We start from the raw sequence: 24884 nt of genomic DNA, 5'->3' as shown, positions 1-24884 counted from the left end.
TCGTCCTGCAGTGGGTCCAACTGCAGGCGGTTCCCCCAAGGGAAGTTCTGCTCAAGGCCTCATGCAACCTTTGACCGGCTCTGCAGGCATGATTTCATTTGATTATAAATAACAAGTTTGTTTAAAAGTAATTTGTCCTGAAGAAAAGACAAAAATTTCCAACTTAAACATTCAGGACAATTTATTTGTTTATTAAATCCAGCTTTAATAAGTGAATTTAACATATTTTCCCCCATGTTTTACTTTTACTTCACTATCTTAAACTGGCTGGGTTTGGTATAAATGTCACCATTCAGCTTCAAGAAAGATTAAATATATTATTTTAAGATTTAAAAGCCAGAAATCTTTCAGTCTCCGCTTAGTTGTTATATTCCAATTGTTCTTAGTTTACCAATTTATTAAATTAAAACTAAAATAATTTGCACAACCTACTTATTTTTAAACAACCTTTTTGCTGTTGTTCATCTGTTTTTCTGCACTGATATTTTGTATTTTAAATAGTCAGTCTTTTTTAATGTGCAATACAAATGCACTTTATGTACATTTAAATAAAAACTAACTTCACTCAGTTGCACATTCCTATTTCTATTAACTAGACAGTATTTTCTTTATGTGAAGGCATTATACATGTACAGTGTGTCAATAATGTTATTGTTAATCTTGTTCTTTTACATATTGTTTTAAACACTTTAAGATTTTCTGTGAACTTTTACATTGACAACATCTGATTACAATAAAGGCTGTTTCTGTTTTATTCTATTCTATTCAACAGTAAAAAAAATCTCGAGGGGTGTTGGTTTTAGACGTTTTAACTTTAGTTAAACAGAATTAAAATATACTTTTATCTGTAATCAGAATATCGTGTTCCATACTGAGAAGACAATAACTATTAATTGAACCACCAAGTCTGTTTTTAGAAGCAGGAGAGAGTTTATTTCGGTGAACTGGGTTACCATTACCTAATCCTGATACCTGTCTCGCGAGAATCTGCGAGGTGATAAGTTGGAGAAACATGGCGACGCCTAATTTGTTAAAGGTAAGAAGCAACTGAATTACATTCACTGTTTCTGTGCACATTTAGGTTCGTTGCTGTTACGTCTTTTTAGGTTAACTGCTGATAAATGTTCTCGGTGCTTCAGCCTCCACGCATCTCCGCTGATGTTAGCATTTATGTAATAAAAACCCAGAAAGGTGCGCCTGAAGTGGCCGCTGCCGTTGTTGAAGTCCGGTGTTATGCCGGGGTTCGTTTCCCCGATCATGTCGTCCCCTTTTAATCTCTTCATTTCCCTCCCCGAACCTGCGCTTAAATTACGAATCCAGCCTTCTTCCTGAGATTCGGAACCGAACGCAGAACTGTAAGCCGTTAGCTAGTGTCGGGTCCCTGCGTGGATCAGTCCGAGAGATGGACCAGAAGAAGCAGGTCCCAGCCGAAACACTGGGGGAGAAAAATGCTAGAAACACGGTTCGGAAGGAAACCAGACCTCCACGCCACGAACTCCCCCACACGCCCACAGCAGAACCGCTTCAAGCTGCTTCTGTTTGGACTTTATTTTGACTAGCTAACCTCTCAATAAGGTTGCTAAAACTAGCGTCTGTTCCTGGAAGGCCTTTCAAAATAATATTCACCTCAGCCAAAAGTTTAGTCTGCAGAGAGATACGCAGATCCCAAATCAGGTTAGTTAGGCTTTAATCCCCCAAATATCCGCTAACCTGCTAGGTAGCGTTAAAACGAACTTCATGTTGGCTCTAGTGTAAATCTACTGACCTAGATAACACATTTAACAGGATATCAGTGTCTAAATACGCCTAATAATTCGTGGCAGGGCCGGTCCTAGCTCTCTGGGGGCCTTAAACAAGATGTTGTTTTGGGGCCCGTAGTTTATCAAACCACAATGAAGAAATTACTAACGCTTTATGTACATTTAAATAAAAACTAACTTCACTCAGTTGCACATTCCTATTTCTATTAACTAGACAGTATTTTCTTTATGTTAAGGCATTATACATGTACAGTGTGTCAATAATGTTATTGTTAATCTTGTTCTTAACAAGATTAAGATTTGTTTTGGATGTATAGTTCACATACATCCAAAACAGATTACAGCCAATATTACACGTCTTGAGGTGAATTAACAGATTAAAAGAAACTGTAACAAAAACGGCAACACTATTCAAAATACTGATTTTGATTGCTTATAAAAATCTGCTAGAATTTGAATAAACATGTCTGGTGTCAGTCATTCCCATGTTCATTACCATGTGACATATTAATGAAGCAAACACAAAAGCCGAGGTTATGATGAACAAATTCTAGCCAGCTAAATAGCAAGACTAGCTAGCAGGACAAAAAGCTTGCACTTGAGGCGTTAAATACAAACTGTACATCTGTTTTGTAAAGTTTTGGTTTAATTAATTCTCTGAATATTTTCTTTTCAACAAATGTCTTTTTTTTAGTCTACATGCTCCAGTTGGCGATTAATCGGTTACTAAATTAGTTGATGATTATTTCAATAACCGATTAATCAGAATTAATCGATCGTTTCAGCTCTAGTAACAACAGTGCTGTTTCTATCAAAGAACCTGCATTGCATTTTTATTCTTTATGTGATTTAAGAAACAGAAATTAAAACTGGCGCCGACAGGTATGACATCGGTAATTGGTATCGACCCTCATCGGTGCATCTCCTCTTTATACTCTTTGTCTCACTCCCAGCCTGTATTTTCTCATTTCTGTTCTGTAATATTAGATTTTCCTCCACCCTTCCCTCATGTCTTTCTGGCAGAACAAGGGGTCCCTGCAGTTTGAGGACAAGTGGGACCTGATGCGGCCCATCGTTCTCAAGCTGCTAAGACAAGAGGCCGTCACCAAGCAACAGTGGTTCGACTTATTCTCGTAAGAGACGCTCTTTGATCCGCCGCAGTACAGCTGCTGTGGAAACAACTGCTTTAGTTTTAATGCAGAGTGGACGAAAGCGGAGCGCCCTGTGCCATCGTTGAGTTTCCTTCTTAAGATGCTAAAGATGTCAAAGTTTAAAGGCCACTTCTTTATTTATTCACGTCCTGCTTTTGGTAAAATGAAACGTTAATCAGCTTCCAGTTTGTGCAAAATTATCAACTAAAACAAAATTTATTTGCTTCTTAAAAATGTTTATTCTTACAGGCATTCTCAATTTTAAGTTGGGCTATTCACGACTTTAATATTATTGAATATTTTAAGATTTATTGTGGTTATCTAGAGTCATCATACACACAGATTGAAAGTGTAATGTTGCAGTCTGAAAGAATGACACGATTAATATTTTTTTTTATTATCTTTAACCCATAATCATTAAAATTACAAATAGAGCTGAAGCAATTAATTGTGATTAATCTATTATTTGAATAATTGTCAACTAATTGAGTAATTGTTTAATCATTAACTGTAGTATACAGACCCAAACTGGAAATAATTAAGAGACCCCTGCAAAATGAACATTGTTCGTTTATTCTATGAAATACTGACATGTCTCTAAAATTCCAAGCAAAAATTTTAGTATTTATTTGCAGAAAATGAGAAATAGCAAAAAAATGCTGTGCTCTCAGACCTCAAACAGTGTAAAGAAAACAAGTTCATATTCCTCTAGAAACAACAATATTAATGTTTTAACTCAGAAATCAACATTTGGTGGAATAGCCAGGAGGTTTTTGATGGGGTTCAGTGCAATGGGTTTTTTTCAGAGCTGTATTTTGCATTTCAGATAAAAACACCTTTGTCTTTCAATATATTTTACCTCAAATCTCCTCAAGTGACAGCTTTGGCTTCACCTGCTTCAAATTCACTAAAGTAACGCTACATTAATGCATCTCAGGCAATCAAGTGTTTATTTTCTTATTCTAAAAAAGCAAATTGCATATTTTAATGTATTTCTAACTGGTTAAGTGAAAAATCTGCAGAATGTTTTAAATCCAATTAATCCTCAGAATGATCAATAGAATTATCGATTCTGAAATAATTGCTAGTTCCAGTCCTGTTGCAGTCAGGAGCTGAATAATAGCCGAGTTGTGTTTGGATGTAAAAAAAGCTGCGTTCATTGTGGACAGAAGCTCTGAGGGAGTTTCATCCAGGTTTCAATCCGTCTGCCATCTTTCGAGAATGTGTGAATTTCTCTCTTCAGCGAAGTGACTGTTCGACTATCTTTTAGCTGTAACTTTGTTGTTGAGTCTCGATCAGTGTAAAAATGCAAATAAAAATTTGAGAAAAACCATCTTCCATGTGAAAAGATGCAGAAATTGTAAGGTAGGATTTATCATCTCCTCTGAAAAGTCGGGGAAAGTGCGATAAAATTTCAGAGCCGCTTCGTCTAAATGCAGAGTTTGTCTGACTGAACGTCTTCCCACATCTTAAAGATACTATTTATTTCTTGGTTTTGCATCAACTCCAACCACTTTATAATTTTGCATTTGCTCAGTTACATTTACTGTACATTTTTGGAAATAATGTACTTTAAGTAGCAGTTTAGTTTTACTACACTGTACTTTTTACTTGAGTGACATGTGAGCTATCGCTACTTTTATCAGAGTAAAATTTCTCGATACTCTGTCCATTACAAGACAGACCTACAGTTTATGTCAAAGTGAGACCTCTTGTTAACACACCAGCTTTGTAGTTCTGTTATGTTTTATTTGTTGGGCCATTTGCATATTAATACAACACAGTAAAAGCTATATATTGTTACTTCCTTACTGTATTATTTTTATGTAAAGCTTACGATAGTCTGTGATGTTTTATTTAAATACTTGGTCGTTTCAAGTCCTGCTGCTGATAATTTGATGCTGATGTGTTGAAAGGTTTAGTATTATTTGTAAAAGTGATATAATAACTTCACAAGAGGCTCAACATTCCTCATTTACATTGTTTATTCATGTAGGACTTATCCTTAAATTACTACTTCATTCAGTAAACATATGCCACTTTATTCGAGTAATATGAGTTTATTCATGTATCATTACAACTTTATTCTGGTAATGTTGTGACTTTATTCTCATAATATTATGACTTTTTGTCATACAACTTTATTCTTGTATCATTCAGAAATTTTTTTTCGTTATTCCGACTTTATTTTCATAATATTATTTTTTGTTGAAACTGCTTTGTTGCTGGATTTATTTTTGGTGATATTATCTTATGACTTATTTTTGCCTTTTTTTCTTGCATTATTTCATCTTTATTTTCATTTTATTAAGGCCTTTGTCATACAACTTTATTCTGGTGATACTATGACTTTATTCTTATAGCATTGTGACTCTTTGTCAAAACTTTATTGTGATTTAAGCATTGTGTGACTGTTTCTTGTAAAATATATATTTTTTCTTAGTCTGGCCCTAAAACTCTGTCATACATTTCAGGTTAAATAAAAAACTAAATAATTTAAGAACCTGATCTATATCATGACCTCAGATGTAAAACTTTTGCACTTTAGAGTTGCTTAAATGTCTGAAATATATTATTTTCTGCTTGAAGATCATTGTTTTCCTCACATAGGAACAGGCTGGACATGTTTTGTTTTTGGTTTTTCCTTTCTAGTGACGTCCATGCTGTCTGTTTATGGGACGATAAAGGTCCTGCTAAAATCCACCAAGCCCTCAAAGAAGACATCCTCGACTTCATCAAACAAGCACAAACCGTAAGAAGCTTCTTATTTATCTCCAGTGTTTGTTTCTGTGTAATTCTCTTTGGCTAATTCTACTGTCAGGTTTCGATTTGAGGCAGACGTTTCTGTAATTTTTTACGTGGTTCTGATCAACAGCTGTCCAGGATTTCTGAAGGTTGTTGTTTAACCTTTTCTGCTTCTTTATTCATTTACAGTTGATCATCTACTGTCTGTCCACTTTTAGCCGACTTACAATCACCGTGTTGGTGCTTAAACCTTATTTTCTGTTGGTCTGTTAGTAGAAAAGAAAAATCTCCAAAGGTGGAAAAACTATTTAAAGCTGATTTAGTTTCGCTACTTTTGACGTTTAATTCTTGACAGATTCTGCAGACAATAAAAAACACTGAAAAGAAATATTTGAAACTTAACAAAAAAAGTTCAAAACTGAAAAAAGGTTTGAAACTTTAAAAAAAAATTGAAGTTGAAAATAAAAAATTGAAACTAAAAAAAAACTTTTAAAACTGATTAAAAAAATTAAAATTGAAAATAAATAGGAACTGGAAAAAAATTGAAGCTGACAATAAGAATTTTAAACTGAAAAAAATTAAAGCTCAGAACAATTTTAAACTGAAAACAATTTTAACACATTGAATCTGAAAAGTTATTTTTTAACTTCACATTCTTGTTCTGCAGTTTCAAGATAAATTTTTAGTTTCAAATCTTTTTTTTTAATCTCCAGTTTAATTTCTTTTTGTCTTTTGTACCAACTTTATGATCAATTTATTGCCATACAAACTCAATTCCTTGAAGTTTTCAGGAAGTATTTTTTCCTCTGTATCCGTTGCCATGGCAGCGCGTGCTGAGCCACCAAGACGACACGGCGCTGCTGAAGGCGTACATCGTGGAGTGGAGGAAGTTCTTCACCCAGTGCGACATCCTGCCCAAACCGTTCTGTCAGCTGGAGATCACGCTGATGGGGAAGCAGGGCAGCAACAAGAAAACAAACATGGAGGACAGCATCGTACGCAAGGTGAGACGGGAAAACGGGAAAGGAAGAAGGAAAAAGTAGAAGCTGCAAGAAAAGTCAGCAGAGACGCAAGCAGTGCCTATAGAAATCCATTATTTGATCAGTTACTCTGTACTTAAACAGAATTTTTACCAAATACTTTTTACTTTGAAGTAGTACTACTCTTACTTCAGTTCAAGTTTTGGCTACTCTACCCACCTTTAGTGAGGAGTAATAAAAAGGAAGCACATAAAGAAAATAGAAACTCACACATCAGAAAGACAGTATTGATCAGCTGCCTTATAAATCTATCAAAAAGTGATAATTAATGTTTCCACCTACAAATATGACAAATATCACTGAATAGTTAAAAAACAGGTTACTAGGAGTTTTTTTTTTTTTTTTTCATTGAAAAATTTTTGAGTAGATTCAACGTGTTTCACTCTCTGCAGCTCATGCTGGACACGTGGAACGAGTCGATATTTTCCAACATTAAGAGCCGCCTGCAGGACAGCGCGATGAAGCTGGTGCACGCAGAGAGGCTGGGCGAGGCCTTCGACTCGCAGCTCGTCATCGGCGTCCGGGAATCATACGGTAAGAAAGACCGTAACGAGAAGCAGATCGGATTGAAGAAACGCAACAAGCCAGAAAAAGAGTTTCCAGAGAAGAAGAGGTTTTAAAATTTCCAAATTTTTTGGTGAAAAGTTGTTTTTTTTTTTTTTTTTTTTTTTTTTTTTTGCATTGCAGCATCTCAGTTTTTTTCTTTTTGCAGATTTCTGTTTATAGCTTTTTTCCGTTTGTCATGTTGCTTTTTTGGACAATTACTTCCTGTGGTTGTGGAGGAAATACGACCGCCATGAAGTGTTTTCCTCTCCCTGTCCAGTCAACCTGTGCTCCAACCCAGAGGACAAGCTGCAGATCTACAGGGATAACTTTGAGAAAGCCTACCTGGACTCCACTGAGAGGTTCTACAGAACACAGGCACCGTCCTACCTGCAGCAAAACGGTGTCCAAAACTACATGAAATATGTAAGTTTTTGTTTTTTTTTAGTTTCCTTCTTGTTAGTATGGAGTTGTAATATTTCACAATTCTTTCTGGTGTCTAAAACCACAAATAATAAATGCAAAAAAAAAATAAAAGTGTAATTACCATGCACTTTTTAATGAAACACTCAAAGTAGTCTGAGTTTTACAGAAAGATGTATCTCTAAATTATTTTTGCTCTAAATTGGAAATATTGCACATTGTTTTTTTGGGGATGAATTGTTTTCTATTTTATTGATCCAGAAAGAAGTTTATCTGTAGTTTTAGCAATAGCAGCTTAGGAAGTGAACAAAACTGTTAGTCATTGTTGGTCATGCAAAAGATAATGTTCAAGACATTTTATTGCTTTCACAGGTAATTTCTGGTAAGCTTCATCGAGCCGGTGCATTACATATGCCATGGCCAAAAGTTAGCGATTGGGTAAAATCAGATCTAGTTGTTTAAAACTGCAGCAGATTCAGTCGTTTCTCAGTGATCCAGACCCTCTGTATAAAGCAAAGCGTAGAACAAGGAGCTGCATTTTACCAGGATGAAAGGCAACTTTTTCCACTTGTTTCCCGTCTCCTACATCAGTATTTTTCAAAGTTGGGGTCACAAATAAGTTTGATCAGGTTCTGAAATCAACCTAAATACCAAAAATGCCAATATGCATCTTAGAAGTAATAATTTAAAGGGGTAGTATTATGTTTTTCCAGACACATAGTGCCATTTTATAATGCAGTCAAGTGAGTATGTTAACTCCAGTTGTTAGAAAAGTGCTGAATATATCAAATATGGCTTAAGAAAGATTTTACTTCATAATTTAATGCATAGGAAATTGGACCGCTGTCTCTTTAAGAAGCTACTGCACTTTCTGAAGCTCTGCAGGAAGTTCTCACAACAAGGCTCCCTTTAACAACGTTTTTACCAGCATTGCTCTGAGATGCAACTCATATAAGCTCAGCATATGCACAGTTCCACCAAGTGTTTGCTAATTGCTGCTGGCTAGTCTGAGGAGCTGAGTAGAGGAGGGTAAGACTCTGTATGATTTTGATTAGATAATAACATTATAACATGATGTGAAGCTCAAAAAAGTCAATTTACATGCCCGTTAAAAATCAACCAGGAGTGGGGGTCATGACCCTTCTTATATTTTTATTTTCTGGGTCAGAAACTGGAAAGTTTGTTGATCACAGCTCTTCGGTGACTGTGGCAAAAGGCTCGTTGTTCTTTTCTTTCACTTCTCCAAATTTCATTAAAATCCCAACTGAATAAGCAGAAGTTTGTGGTTGCAACATGCTTGACATTATATTTCTGCTTCCTGTTCGTTTCTTTTTTTTCCCCTGCAGGCTGATGCAAAACTCAGAGAGGAGGAGAAGAGAGCGCTTCGATATCTAGAAACACGACGTGAATGTAATTCTGTTCAAGCAGTAGGTGTCTTTCATGAGATCCTTTAAATCATGTTTTTATTTATCTGCTGAAAAAGGAAGTCATGCATTAAACACACAAATACAACCAATATTATTCATAACCACCCTCATAGTTAGTATTTTTTAGGTAAGTTTATGTATGTGTTGGATGCCAGTTTACGTATCTTGTTTCTTTCCCTTGCAGCTTATGGAGTGTTGCGTTAACGCTTTGGTGACTTCGTTCAAGGAGACCATCCTAGCCGAATGTCCAGGAATGATTAAACGCAACGAGACAGAGAGTGAGTATCCAGAACACTGTTTTCTAATCAATCGTAATCTTTAAAGTAAATTATGACAATTATTTTTCACTAAGGGAATTCTGGACCCCTTACAGCTTGACATCAAGATCCCGCCCCCATCTCCCTGCTGGAGGACAAAAAGCTGCTCGCTAACGATGACTAGCATTGGTTTCAGCTGTTAAATTAACATAATGCGCTAAAACTTAAATGTACACCTAATGTATAAAGGAAGAAGGGATGCAGCACTTTGGTGCTTTTTGTCAACACTACGACAACTAGCTAACAAGGTCTCGAAAGAGTTTTAATTAAGAAAAAAAATAGCAAGGCAGAGGGAAGTAGGTCAGTGATGCTAGCTTGACTATGACAACTTTAACATTTAGATGGGATGTAGAATTCGGTGTGTTTTGGTTCAGTTAAAAAGTTGAAACAAAAATGTGACCTAAACACCAACTCTGATAGATCATCAGTAGAGCAGTCGTTTAAATTAATCAACCACCGCTGTGTTAGCTTAGCTATTAGCAGTGTTAGCTAATGTACCTCAAAGATCACTTATTAATAATCGCAAAATAAATATTAAAGACTGAAAACATTAAACTCTAATGTTTAATGTTTTCAGACACTCAGACTGGATGTTTGAGTGTTTTTTTTTCGTTGGATCCTGACACATAAAGTGTTGTTGTCAGTTGCTATGACAACGAGTCTGCGTGTAGCGTAGCCGACATGTAGGGCGAGGAAAACGTGGTTCTGATTACGTTTCGTAAAGAAGAAAGTTGCGCTCGGTGTCTTCTTCAGAGGTTTTTATGTCATTCCAATCATTGGCTCTTGTTGCAGCGCCCCCACAGGCGAGGAGGGGAACAGGTTTTTCAGAGGGTTTGCTTCGTTTGCAAACCACAGCAGCTGAAAATGTAACAAATGTTGCAATTTTGTTCCCCAACTGAACAGAGTCAGGTGTGAAAACCCCCTTAGAGGTCAGACTGTAAACTTCTGATCGAAACTGAACATTTCTCTGAAAACAACGTTTAGAAAGTCTGAGGGATTGTTGGTTGTGATCTTCCTCCATCATGCTTTGTTCCTCTGATTTGTTTGTTCCCCCCTCACCCCCCCTGAGCAGAGCTGCACCTCATGTTTTCACTAATGGACAAGGTTCCCAGTGGGATTGAGCCCATGCTGAAGGACCTAGAAGAGCACATCATTAATGCTGGACTGGCAGACATGGTGGCTGCCGCTGAGACGATCACTACGGTACGTTTACCGACTCCAGCTGCCATGTCTGATCATATCATCTATGGGTAATTCCTCTTCATGCAGCTCATTGTTGTCAGAGACGGGTAGAGTAGCCAAAAATTGTACTCTAGTAAAAATAGGACTGCTTCAACATATTTTTACTCAAGTAAAAGTGAAAAGTGTTCGTCTAAGTGTAGAAATGTATTTGGCAAAAGGTCTTCTCCAGTACTGACTAACTGATGAAATTATCAATCAATTAATATTTACAAATGACATAATCAGACGGACCAAGACATAAAGTTAAGTGGAGATTTTGGTATTTTAAGGACAAACTCACAATAATTCATATAAATAACAAAATCAGGCAAAATATATTTTTTTCCAAATCAGTTTCTTTCAATAAAAAACTGATGAAACTTTAACAAAAACTGCAGGTCTGTGTCTGCAGTTTTTGTTCTGGGAGGAAAATCCAGAAATCTTACTCATATAATAGTAGAAATATTTCATAATAAAATTACTTAAAATACAGTGTAGTAAAAATACTCCTAAAAGTAATTTTTTCCAAAAAGGTTACTTAAGTAAATGTAACTGAGTAAATGTAAGCCGTTATTACCGAAGTATGATTGTTTGTAAATGTTGTTGCAGGACTCTGAGAAGTATGTGGAGCAGCTGCTGACGTTGTTTAATCGCTTCAGTAAACTGGTGAAGGAGGCTTTCCAGGATGACCCGCGCTTCCTCACAGCAAGAGATAAGGTGTGTTTTTAGCTTCACCCTCAAACCACAACCTTCAGCTCTCAGAGTTGGTCACAGAAATAACGTGACTCGCTGGTTTTTATCTGGTTTTTAAGCTGTTTTAATCTAACCTCAAGTGCACAAATGGAGAAGCTTTGTGTGTGTGGAAAAGCAAAGAACACTTTTGTTTTTTTATAGGATTTAAGATGGAAAGTAGCAGCCAGGTGCTACAAATTAAAGCTCTCTTAAAAGATGATAGTTGTAGTTTTGGCATCCCAATTAGGACATGTATCAGTAATAATGGTCTTTAAAAAATCAACTGTTGCTCCACAACAGCATGGAAAAACTTCATAAGATCCTTTGTACAAACTATTTGATTTCTGTTGTTATCCAGTTAGAAATATTTATGACAGCTGCCACTATTACCAGAAACATTCCAGAAAATTCACCCGAAAAACAGACGTCCATCTCAGACTCAACGCCTAAAAAAGAATAAAATTTAAAACAAAAACTAAATAAAAAAATTATTACATAAATAAAACATTTCCGACAGAATTTGTTAAATATTTAATAAAGTTTAAAATGATAAACAAATAAATAAAATGTCAAGTAAATAGTAAAATTAAAAAGTAATTAAATATTTAACAAATAAATAAATTAAAGAATAAAACCTTAAATAAAAGATAAATTAATAAAATATGACATAACTACATAAATTAAAATGTTCATGACAATTATAATAATAATAGAAGAATAAAATCTAAAATAATAAATAGATACAATAATAAACAAGGAAGTGTGATTAAGTATTTAGCAAACAAAGTAAAAAATAAGGTTGTAAATAAATAAAACATGTAAAAAATTTATAAACTAGAAGCTGATGACAGGATAATTAAGTATTTAGCAAATAAAAAACTAAGATAAAAAATAAGATAATCAATAAATAAAATTTTAAGTAAAAAAAATTATAAATTAAAAGTTTATGACAAGATAATTAAATATTTAATAAATAAAATGAAAAAATCTTAAATAAGATAATAAATAAAATATTTCAAAAAAATAAAAATAAAACAAATATTTAACAAGTAAAGAAATAAAATAAAATGGAAAAAATAATCTAAAATAATAAAGGAAATAATGTTTCTGTCTTAAATAAATAGGCAAAGTAATAATGACAAAACCCAACAGCTTTGCTTTTTTTTTCTTTTCTCTTTTTACACATTTGCTTTACATTTTTTTAATCCTTTTGTTGTTTTCTTTCCAAGGCTTACAAAGCCGTCGTAAACGATGCAACAATCTTCAAGCTGGAGCTTCCTATGAAGCAGAAGGGGTGAGTCTGAGACAAACAACCCGTTAAAACCCGTCACTGTCGAAACGTTAGTATCAACGTTCGACTGTTTGTTTTTAATCAGAGTGGGAATGAAAACTCAGCCCGAGTCCAAATGTCCCGAGCTGCTGGCGAACTACTGTGACATGTTGCTGAGGAAAACGCCCCTCAGCAAGAAACTTACCTCTGAAGAAATCGAGCTGAAGCTCAAAGAAGTGGTGAGTGGATTTCCCGACCCGTTGGCCTGTTTCCTTCCCGCCGGCTTCATGATTTCTCCTCCGTCGTCCCTGCAGCTCTTGGTGTTGAAGTACGTCCAGAACAAAGATGTCTTCATGCGGTACCACAAAGCTCACCTGACGAGGCGCCTTATTCTGGACATTTCAGCCGACAGCGAGATCGAGGAGAACATGGTGGAGTGGCTGAGGGTGAGTCCCACTCAGACGAATACAGAAATAATCATCATTACAGGGTCCTGGGGCAGGTGCTGGAAATCCTTGAATTTCAGTTCTGTGTTTTGGAGGTTTGGAAAGAGCTGGTGATGATTATGTCTCTGTAGGAAGTAGGAATGCCTGCTGACTATGTGAACAAGCTGGCCAGGATGTTTCAGGACATCAAGGTCTCAGAGGATCTCAATCAGGTCTTCAAGGAGATGCACAAACACAACAAGCTGGCTCTACCAGGTACGACTAAACCAAAAACACAAAACAAATCAATAAACCCAAATTCAGTGGCTGTTTTATGAGTTTCAGCTGCTGTTTGAAATGATGATCAAACTGAAACTTGTTTTTTGTGTTGTACTTTAAAAGTTATTAAACGCTGACTTTGACATTTCTGTTAAAGCCTAATACATAGTTCTCATGTGACATTTCACTTCTGTGAACTTTGTAACCGACAGCCACTTTGGCAGGCGGTTGCTATGGAGTTGCTATGACAACGATAAGCAAGCCACCGGTGTAGAACCAACTTTCGCCTCGTTCCTGTATAACTTATGAACAATATAAGTACATTACAGCTATTACTTGGTCACAGTTTGTGAATAATCTACCCACCTCTGTGTGATACTAAAATAAATATCAGTGATATTTACTGGAATAGTTACTGCCAAACTAGCTAAATTAGCTAATGTAGCTTTTATCTGCTAGCTTAGATGGGCATGTAGCCTATGTGCTACTTACTCTGCCAGCAGTGTAAGTGAGAAATACTGCCACCTGCAGGAGGGAGTTAGTATCACTTAAACCTGATATATATATATAATTTTTTTAACCATTTTTCCATAAAAATTTACAATAAACTCGCAATTATTCATTAGTTAATGCATAATTTTTGTTTTTATTGTTTTTGGGTTAATTTCTGTGATTGTGAATTGGAAACCTCTAAAATAGTTGTATAACAATAAATGGAGGATAAAAACAATTTATTACTTCTTTTTACTTAACTGTATGACTGTGACTGCATGGCAGAGCAGCTATAGCCTCACAAACACAAATACTGCTCTAATACGAAGTGTGATTTTTATCGTTAATATGCACACAGTAGCTGCATTTAATCATATTTTTCAAGTGTACTGCTATTCATTGATGATGAAAAAACTGTAAAAAGAAAATACAGACAGTTTTAAGGGTTTATAAACATCAATTGCAATTTATTGTGTCAAACAATAAATCAAAGATATCAGGATAAATGATAAACAATACAATAAATACCCACCCATAGCAAGGTTATTATAGTTAAATAGAACTAACAAAGTAACGAAAGCTTAAATTGAGAAAACATATTTATTAATTGAAATGAATAAAAACAGAAATTAATGGGGAAAAACTACAACTAACTACAACTATATCATGCATTTATAAAACTTGCTAAAACATATTGAAATTATAGATGTAATATCCTTTATTTTTGTGTTTATGAATCTATTTATTAGCCTTTTGAACTGATGTGAAATATCCCCCCCAACACAAACACATTATGGCACTCCATATTCCTCCTAGTCCACAAAAGTTGGGAGAAAACACCAGTCAGTTGGTTGTTCAACAATAATTTAATATATTTTTTGAAAATTGTATCTTCTGTTGAGTATTCATTACCAAATCAATACATTACTTTATGAATTATGCACTTAAAGATTAACCAGAGTATGAAGAACTAAAACTACTACTACAAACTAAACTAAAACTACACGCTATTTAGCTGACACAGTCAAAAAACTAATTAAAACTGACGGAATTGGACAGAGTCAGAACGAAACAAAGCTGAAGCATAATGAAAAACCCAAATCGATTCTCACCCTGACCCCCGGTTCGTGTTTCTGCAGCGGACAGCGTGAACATTAAGATCCTGAACGCCGGGGCGTGGTCACGGAGCAGCGAGAAGGTTTTCGTCTCGCTGCCGACGGAGCTGGAGGACCTGATCCCCGAGGTCGAGGACTTCTACAAGAGGAACCACAGCGGTCGGAAACTCCACTGGCATCACCTCATGTCCAACGGCATCGTGAGTACAACAAACCTCTGCTGTTTCTGTGAGTTTAATCCCCCACATTTCAACCTCTTTTAAACCTTTTTGTTGTTCAGATCACCTTTAAGAACGAGGTGGGCCAGTACGACCTTGAGGTCACGACCTTCCAGCTCGCCGTGCTGTTTGCCTGGAATCAGAGGCCGAGGGAGAAAATCAGCTTTGAGAATCTCAAACTCGCCACAGAGCTTCCTGACGCGGAGCTGCGCCGAACGCTTTGGGTCAGAACAGAATAATAAACAACAAAACGTCTGTTTTTCTTTTCAGCTGCATGAAGTTTGTTTTAATAAGACTCATAACCGACCTGTGAAGATTTCTGTCACTGCAAAAACACTCAATCTTACCATGTAGTTTTGTTCTCGTTTCTTGTGCAAATATCTTAGTTCACTTAAAATAAAACAAAGCTACCTTCTAATCAGAGTTGGGTTGTAACTAATTACATTTACTCAATTACATTTACATGAGTAACGCTTTTGAAAGAATTTACTTTTAGGAGTATTTTTGCTACACTGTACTTTTTACTTTTGCTTCTGTAATTTTACTATGAAGTATTTTTACTCTTGAATAAAATTTCTGGATTTTTTTACCCGCTGAATGAAAAACAAACATGTTTTAACCAAACAGTCACCAGAAACAGACACACACCTGCAGTTTTTGTTAAAGTTTAATAAGATTTTTATTGAAAGAAACTGATTTGGAAACATTTTCTTTTGCCCGATTTTTTATTTTTTTTTATTTTTTTTGTTATGTGAATTATTGGCATTTTTGTCCTTAAAATACCAATATTTCCACTTAATTTTATAATTTGGTCTGTCTGATGATTATCAATCATTTTTAAATATTAAATTATTGATAATTTGATCAGCTTCTCAGTACTTGAGTAGACTTTTTTACCAAATACTTTTTCACTTTTACTTGAGTAAAAAATGTTGAAGTATTGCTACTTTTACTGGAGTACAATTTTTGGGTACTCTTACCCTCTGCTTATAATTAACTTTGCATCAAGAAATAGGAGTTTGTTTTAATTCCTTAATATTGATAAAAAGTACTAGTTGCACTGGCAGATTATTAGATTTATTGGAAGACATTTTTCCATGTTATAAGTGAAATAATCTGCCAGTGGAAAACTTTTTTTTTTCTCACTATTAAGTAGAATGTTCCACTGCGCCGTTACCTAGCAACCCCAGCCAAGCTCAGCCCGTAACCTAGCAACCCAGTTCAAGTTCCACTGGCAGATCATTTCACTTAGAACAAGGGGAAAATGACTTGTTAGAAATGAAATACTCTGCCAGTTGAACTAGATATTTTTCCTCAATATAATAAGGAATTATTGATCTAAAATAAGCTCCTATTTCTTGCTGAAAAGTTGCTTGTAAGTTAGTTTTGTCTCATTTCAAGTGCAATAAGATATTTACAATAGAAGTTACACCAAAAATACCTGGTATTTTACCACATAAATTTTTTTTCTTCTGTCTTTAGTCTCTAGTTGCGTTTCCTAAACTGAAGAAGCAAGTCCTGTCGTATGACCCGTCCGTTAGCTCGCCCAAAGACTTTACAGATGCCACGCTCTTCTACGTCAACCAGGAGTTCTCGCTCATGTAGGTCACTGCAACAGAAAATAAATTACATCCTTTATTTTGATGTAAATGCTCAAGATTCGGAGAGGAAATTGATGCTCCAATTTCTTACACATTATATTTTAATATTTGGGGATTCTTTGGTATTCTGTCTTTTCTCAGCAAAAACTCCAAAGTCCAGAAGAGAGGGAAGATCAATTTGATTGGTCGGCTGCAGCTCACAACGGAGCGAATGAGAGAGGAGGAAAACGAAGGAATCGTTCAGCTCAGAATACTCAGAACTCAGGTATGTTGCCAGGTTGTGCTGATGCGATTTCCTCGACGGCAACGGAGCAACGAGTCGGGTCAACAAGTCCTTTCATTTTATGGTCGATAGTTCCAGGATGTTGGAGGCATCAGGTCAAATTTACAGGAGCGTGTTTACACTCCAAACACTCTAATGAAAACACACAGCAACTGGAGAAACTGCACTGTAAAATCACAGTTTCACCAAGTATTTTAGTCTGGTTTCTAATGTAAATATCGTATTACAGTTGAAATAAGACTAAGCAAGATGTAGGAGCTTGTTTTTAGTCAGTCTTCCAATATTGATGAAAAAGCAGTTATTCCACTTATTCCAAGCGGATTATTTCACTTATAAAATGGTAAAAATGTCATAAATTAAATGTGCCACTAGAACTACATTTTTAAATCAATATTAAGGAATTATTGACTTAAAACAAGCTCCTATATATCTTACTTACATGTTACTTATGAGTTAGTTTTGTCTTATTTTAAGTGTAATAAGATATTTACACTAAACAAAAATACTTGGTAAGATTTTGTGCTTTTGCAGTGTGACACACATTATACACTAGAAAAAACAAAAACCAAGTATTTTAGTCTAGTTTCTAGAGCAGATATCTTAGTTTTGTCTTATTTAAAGTATACTAACTTAGAAGTAACTTTTCAGCAAGATATAGAAGTTTAGTTTTAGTAAATAATTCATGATTATTGATTGAAAGATATGGTTCCACTTGTAGATTTTTTTTTCTACAAGTGGAAAGTTACGCCCCCAAAGCCTGCACAGCCTCAAGAGGCCAGGGACCGTAACATGGAACTATGTCTTTCAATCAAGAATTATGTAAGATTTTCTGTTTTTGCAGTGTATGTAGAATCAGTTTTAGTTTCTGTACCAAGCCCTCTCATGTTTGCCTCTACCAGCTTTGCTTTCGCTTCGTTTTCTAATTATTTGACTTATGAAGGACATTTACTGCATTGCATTTTCCCTAGGGGTTTCTCTAGCTGTATTTACATTACAAATGTGCACAAAACTTTGTCAATATTTCACTAATGTCGAAAAAAACCCCACAATTTTGCAATTGCGGTGTTTCCACTTAGTAAGAAACGCAATTAAAAATCTCACGTGTTCACGTAGTAAGTCATTAAAAACATGCATCCTCCAACTACTACTGTCGTCTTCTTCGTTTTTCCCGCCAGTACTAACGTCCAGTTGTTGATCATGTGACTAGTGTCAAGCGAAAAGGTGTTTCCATTGCAGTTTTGCGGAATATAAATGTGTAAGATAAAATGTGAAAAAGAAAATAGTTTTAATTAAAAATCTGCATTTTGTATTCAGGAGGCTATCATCCAAATCATGAAGATGAGGAAGCGCATCAGCAACGCTCAGCTGCAAACGGAGCTGGTGGAAATCCTGAAAAATATGTTTCTGCCTCAGAAGAAGATGATAAAGGAGCAGATCGAGTGGCTCATCGAACACAAATATATAAAGAGGGACGAATCGGACATCAACACCTTCATCTACATGGCCTAGGCACCCAGCAACGAGTGCATTTCCGCTGTTTTTCTTTTACCGCTGGGGCTGCCACCGGCGCTTTGTGATCCCGAAGAGGAGCCGAACGGAGGGAGAGGCCTGACGAAGGTCGACGGAGGGACGAGGTTGAGCCTTTTCAACAAAAGTGTGGATGTTTTTTTCTGTATGTGTGACGCCGGTGTGTCATTTAAAGATGTAGCGTTGAGTCGTTGTTTGTCTTCGCTGCCCTCTAGTGTCCAATCCGGGGAAACGCACGGCACGGCGGGCCTTTTTGCCAGCAGCTCAGCTCAGAAGAAAAACAAAAACAGTTATACACTAAAAATTAAATACTTCCTGCCTTACTTTCCTCAGCAGAGAGCTGCAGAAGAGATGGAGGGTGACGTGTGCAGTGAAGGGAGGACAGTTGTTCGCTTTCTCTTGAGGCCTCGGCTGCCATCTTTGCGGCGGCCATCTCTATGGCGGCCATCTTGCATCCCTCCTATTCGCTATGGCTCTTGTTGAAACTCAAAAGAATTGCGAGTAAAAGTTGGCGACCAGGAGGAGCGGAGACTGCGAAAGGACTAGTTCAGAGTACCGAGGAGTATTTTTTGCCAAATTGTGTGTGTTTGTGTCGCGTGGGTGTTGCGTGTGTTTGGGTGCATGACGTGTACGTGTTCTTTTATGTGTGTGTATCTCTATGTGCACTTTCAACAGCATGCTGCTCTATGATTATTATTATTATTTTGTTTTTTTCCATCAACGGAAAACGATCACACTTTGTGATGGAGGTAATGGAAACCGAGGATCTGCCAGAGTTACAAAGTCGATTTTTGGTTTTCTTACTCTGCCATGTGATTGCAGTTAAACAGTTTATATTTTTAGGCCATTGCTGAACCGTTATCGCCCTGCAAACTATTTGGTGTGTAAGAACCAATGAACTTGACATTATGAAATTAAATTCCAAGCCGGACAAAGTGAAATTAATGACCAGGTTACTTTTTTGCGTCAAAATAATCAGATCAACAGGAAAAAAAAGAGTTTCTATCATTTCTGGTTAATAAGTAAGCCTAATGGTGTTTGGATACACACTGCAAAAACATTAAATATTACCACGTATTTTTTTTAGTTTCTCGTGCATACATCTTATTATACTTAAAATAGGACAAAACTAATATAAAAGCAACTTTTCAGCAATATATATGAGCTTGTTTTAAATAATTCCTCAATGCTGATGAAAAAGTACTAATTCAGCTGGCAGATTTTTACACTTATTACATTTTTCCATGTTATAAGCAAAAAGAATTGCATGTGGAACTATGACTTTTTAAAATCAATATTCAAGATTTACAGCATTAAAACAAGCTCCTGTATCTAATTGAAAAGTTACTTGTAAGTTAGTTTTGTCTTATTTCAAGTTCTTAATAAAATTACTCAAAGATTTTGTGTTTTTGCAAGTGGGGAAAGAAAGTTCACCCTCTCTCAGCTCTAGAGTTTCACATATTGGGGCATATTCTGCCTTTATCAAGCTCTAGAATCACCTGAATCTGATATTAAGTTTACAAAAACAGAAAATTAGCAACTACCACTTCCACATGAAGCAGCAGATCCATACATTAATGTGACCACTTCTATACAAATGCATCATCCTAAAATGATTTATTTCATTTATTCAGTTGAAAAAGTTAAACTTGTATACAATAAAGTTTCATCACACAGTTATTTATTTATTTCAAGTGTTTCTGTTGATGTTTATTGTTCACAACTGATAAAATACCAACGTTAAAACTAATACATCTGAAAAAATTAGAATGTATTATAAAAGTGCAGTATTTCATGTCAGATATCTCAGAACAGTAAAATATTTCTACTTTTGTTTCTTTCCATTTTTAATGAGTATGGCTTACAGGTAAAGAAAACGCTACATTCAGTGTCTCAGAAACTTGTATCACCAACTCCTGTTTTAAGCATATACGTCAGTATTCATATCTTTGCACTCAGTGATGTTTTGGGATTGTTTTTGCATGAATTAGTGCATCAATGCGGCGTGGCATGGAGCAGATCAGCCTGTGGTTCTGCTGAGGTGTAATGGAAACCCAGGTTTCTTTTATAGCTCTTTTCACACCATCTGCCTTCTTGGGTCTGGAGTCTCTCATCTTCTTCACCCATTTTATGGGGTTAAAGGTCAGGGAAGCATGAAGAGCTCTAGAGTTTCCTGGTTGACTGTGGACTTCAGAAAACTCAGTGGACCAGAACCAGCAGATGACTTGCTGACACAAAACGTCACCAGATGTTGGGGAAAAAACACAATTTTTCAATTTTGGTGTTTCCATTAAATGAGAAATGCAATTAAAATCACATTTGAATATGTTAGTTAATCCGATAAATCATTAAAAATCACACTGCTCTATCATCCTCCAACCACTTCCTGTTGGTCGTCTTCGTCATTTCCACCAGTAGTAATATATTGTTGTTGATCATGTGACACAGAAAAGGTGTTTTCATTGCAGTTTTGCAAAATACACTAATTTCGATGCAACCGAAACCACCACCTCATTGTAGGACTGGAAGTTTTAGTCAAAAACAAACTTTTTTTCCGAAATTGCCTTGTTTCCTTTAAGCAAATTTAGATTTGCAGTTCCACTTGGCACAATTTAATGGCCAGTGGAAACGCAGCTACTGACTGGAAACTCCAAGGAACTTGGATCCTGTGGTTCTCCACTTTTCCTCCAGACTCTGACTTTGATTTGCAATTGAAATTAGAAAATGACTTTAAAAACAAGACTTTTGACCTCTTAGAATCAGAATAGCATATTTTTCCTCTGCTCTAGTAAGAGTATCTGGTGTCTGTGGTTGAGAATTGGTTTGATACAAGGAATCCAACCGCTATGGTTATACTTTTTGGTTTTGCACCTTGTTTTTTTAACCACATTTTTTCCTTCCACTCAACTTTCCATTGTACTCTGAACAGTCAACCTTTTTTGGCTTTGCTTGTGGAAAGTATCGATGTCTGCAGGACGACTGTTAAGTCTGTACAGACAAACATTTCCGTATCAAATCTGTTTTTACTGATCTTATTTAATATTTTTATTTTAGAGAATTTTTTCAGCTACAAACCATAATCATCAGAAATAACTTGAAATATATCACTGTGTGATGAATCTGTACAACATAAAAGTTTTATTTTTTCAATTTGAATTACTGAAATAAATTTACCTTCCAACAACATTAAAATTAATCAACATGCATCTGTAGAAGTTAATCCTTCATTAAACCACTGAAGCTCTGAGAGACTTCCTGTTAGTCCTGGACTCCCACCAGTCCATAGAAACGCATTTTACTAAGGTTTAATGTGATAAAAATCAGGAGGGCTCTTCGTTTCCTTACATGGATCTATTCTGTGTTCATGTTGTTTTCATATAAAGTCCTTTTAAAACATCTGCGTTGACGTCGTTTTTTTTGTGAGGTGAGTCGAGTTTATTTATGCGTCCAGCTAAAAACTAGAAACAATAACAATTTTAATTGTTTTCTTTATTTGAGTTATTAGCATCAGTGCAGGAAATAAACTGCATAACCAAGACTGATATTAAAGACAATAATTTCATTCTTTGTGGAGATTAAATCACCTGTTGACTAAATATCTGACTGCAACTATTATCTCATATTGAAACATAACTTTAAAATGTAGTTTTAATTTTAAAGCGCTTTCCTTACAATCGAGGCTTTTCAATAATTTATATTTTTGTATTTGATTTGATTAAATCTACTTTTTACAATTGGACCTTTTCTGTCACAATAAAAAAATAAAAACGTTTCTGGCCTTAAGCATGATTATAACAGAGGGCTATTTCATGTAGACACTACTCAAAATGGGAAAGATGAGAGAACATGTCATTCTGCATGGGTAATAATTCTCATAAGTTAGAAAATTCTCAATTATTACTTTAAAACTCAAAATTGGTTTAAAGTGTAATTGATTACTTTTATTCTCATAATTAGGCTTGAATCTCAGTAAAATAGTTGCATAATTGTGTTTTACAACCTCTGTTTGACAGGTTCATCTTTTTATTTAATTTATACTATGCAGAGAAATGAAATGATCAGGTAAACCTGTAATTGTAATCAATTGGCTACTTTATTAGCTGTATATCACAGTTATCGTTCGTATTTACCATGCAAAGAATTGATAATGATTAAGAATTGGCATTTTGATTCCATTAATGAACGTGTGAAGGTTTCCCTGACACTTGTGCCAAAAATGAGGACGGCCCCTTTAAGAAACCAATGGAAGATTCCACTTCTTCTACTACGTAGGGTAGTTTTTTTTTTCCACATTATTTGTTGCTATGTGATTTTATATTTTTAGTATTTATTATCCATTGGAGGTTATATCTCTAAACACAACCAATACAATCTGTTATGTCTTGGTGGTTTATTCCGGAGATCAGAAGGTTTTTGTCTGTCTGCCCCGCTCAGTGATGGTATCGCCCACTCCCAAGGAAACGCCGGTACAGCTGAAACCTCAACAGTGTGGAAAGCTGGTGGAATTAGTCAGGAAGCGTGAAGCTGGACACAGTGAGTGTTTTAACACGAATTATGAACTTGAATAACTATTTACGAGTAGTTCTTCAACATCGTTAAAATAAAAAAATATTAAACTTCATGAAGCGTCTGTTGATAACCAACGTCACTCTGAATGGCAGCTCTGCAACCCGCGATGTGCTATTAGCGTTAGCTTGCTAACAAAAGAGAAGCGCTTACACGCAAAAATATCATTACACTGTGAGGTTTTAGCATGCCTTTTTATGTATGATATTATTTAACTTTAAGAGACTTTGACTGACTATTTTCAAGCAGCATTTTGTGTGAAATTCTGGGTATTAGCCGCCGTGACTGGCTAATTTGCTGCTGCTAACGTTAGCATTAACTGTCGTATTTGATTAAACGTTGAAACCTTAACGTTCAAACAATTCAAATTAAGAAAGCTATAAAAAAGTTTGTCTTTATATGACGTAGAAGTATTCAGATTTACTACAGGCATCATTTTAGATGACGTTTTCGGCTCAACGTTAACAAACGCGTATTTGTTTTGACGTTTGAAACTGTTTCACAGTCAGATTTTATTTTAACCCGTCATGCTTCGCTTTGAGTAACGTGATTTCGTTTTTGTCGGCTGGCGTGTGTGAAATCTTTTCCGAACCAGCTTCAAGTCTGGACACTGTTCTGGAGGGGTGGGGGGAGGAAATCCAGCTTGTGACGCAGTTCTTGTTCGCTGTTACTGTATTTGTGATGACAGATGGTGATGGTACGACCTGAAAAAACCTGCTTCTTTGCAGCTTAGAGGCATTAATGAGCAGAACAGCGATCAAAGCTTCTGCTGTTTCTAATGAAATAATAATAAGTGAGTAGAGTACCTAAATATTATACTCAATTAAGAGTGGCGATACTTTAACATATTTTACACAAAATTAAAAAGTAGGAGTCCAAGAAATTAAGAGTAAAAGGTTAGTAAGAATACAAAAGTATTCCTTTAAAAGGCTATGCAAGTGTAGAGTTACTAATTAGACTAAAATATTAAATTCTATGCAAAATTATGGTATTAGATAAATAGGGCTGAAGCAATGAATTGTGATTGTAAATATATTCTACCCAGAACTCCTCAAGCGGCATTCCTGGTTCAAATTCTGTAAAAATTAAATAAAAAATGTTCTATTCAATTATTAATCAGTTAATTGATACAATAATCAACAGATTAGCCCTACCCTATTGATGTAAAGTTAAGATTTTCACATGTTGATGTTTAAAGTATTTTTCTTTTTAGCTGCAGATTCATCCTTTGCTACAAATAATAAAGCGCTCACTTAAGGAATGCAATGTTAATGCATATTGGACATAAAAATGTTAATTTTCTTATTTTTAAAAAAATATCTGCATTTTTAATGTATTTGTAATATTGAATAAAAAAGGCTAAAGTGTTTCATTGAAACTGCCAGTTTTTTCATCCTACTGATTTATTATTAGCTGCTGCCGTAAAAAATAAATAACATAATTGCAATCAATCAATCAAATTTTATTTGTATAGCACATTTCAGCAGCAAGTCATTTCAAAGTGCTTTACATAATTAAAATAAAAACAGCATGTGACATAGAATAAACAGTGAGAAAGAGATTTTGAGAAAAAAAAAGATTAAAAAGGATAAAAACATTAAACCCGCGCCCCTTTTAGGACTGGGACTCTAACCCTCTGGGAATTTAGTCAAAAACACCGTTTGACAAGGACTCTAACCTCTAGGTTTTTTCAGACTTTAGTCAAAAACACCGTTTGACAAGGACTCTAACCTCCCAGACTTTAGCAAT

General features: G+C 35.5%; 2 protein-coding genes across 6 annotated transcripts in view; both read left to right on the top strand.

Annotated features, from left to right (window-relative positions):
- The first annotated feature begins 930 nt into the window (after positions 1–930).
- On the top strand, positions 931–20249 carry LOC106964834 (cullin-5). Of its 2 annotated transcripts, none has more exons than XM_015060560.1 (19): positions 931–1036; positions 2784–2893; positions 5564–5663; positions 6484–6660; positions 7089–7230; positions 7520–7665; positions 9009–9089; positions 9274–9367; positions 10479–10609; positions 11237–11344; positions 12589–12653; positions 12736–12868; positions 12944–13075; positions 13207–13330; positions 14965–15140; positions 15221–15382; positions 16641–16759; positions 16901–17024; positions 18357–20249. In XM_015060560.1, exons 1-19 carry the CDS (start codon positions 1013–1015, stop codon positions 18549–18551), a joined length of 2343 nt encoding a protein of 780 aa, XP_014916046.1. In that variant the 5' UTR covers positions 931–1012; the 3' UTR covers positions 18552–20249. The 2 variants fall into 2 exon arrangements, with proteins under 2 accessions (XP_014916046.1, XP_014916045.1); XM_015060559.1 differs by having other exon boundaries at positions 998–1036; positions 2748–2893.
- Positions 20250–22990: 2741 nt separating this feature from the next.
- The window catches only part of dcun1d5 (DCN1, defective in cullin neddylation 1, domain containing 5 (S. cerevisiae)), a 14661-nt gene continuing 12767 nt past the window's right edge, over positions 22991–24884 (top strand). For all 4 annotated transcript variants that reach the window (XR_001428515.1, XM_015060574.1, XM_015060572.1 and 1 more), the window contains exon 1: positions 22991–23102. Coding sequence is in view for 3 of the 4 variants with exons in the window: in XM_015060574.1 (XP_014916060.1) it covers positions 23006–23102 (97 nt within the window). In the remaining variant the exon portion in view is untranslated. The remainder of the gene's footprint in view (positions 23103–24884) is intronic.

The sequence above is a fragment of the Poecilia latipinna genome, unplaced genomic scaffold, assembly GCF_001443285.1.
Source record: "Poecilia latipinna isolate Pla-1442-1.1 unplaced genomic scaffold, P_latipinna-1.0 Scaffold1726, whole genome shotgun sequence".
NCBI classification, from domain to species: Eukaryota; Metazoa; Chordata; class Actinopteri; order Cyprinodontiformes; family Poeciliidae; genus Poecilia; species Poecilia latipinna.
This window is presented reverse-complemented; position numbering and strand designations above follow the sequence as displayed.

Coding starts and splice junctions, on each gene's coding strand:
- LOC106964834 (XM_015060559.1), top strand. CDS start 1,013: ATGGCGACGCCTAATTTGTTAAAG. Junction 7,666..9,008: donor TCCAAAACTACATGAAATAT/GTAAGTTTTTGT, acceptor TTTCCCCTGCAG/GCTGATGCAAAACTCAGAGA. Junction 12,654..12,735: donor CTTCCTATGAAGCAGAAGGG/GTGAGTCTGAGA, acceptor GTTTTTAATCAG/AGTGGGAATGAAAACTCAGC.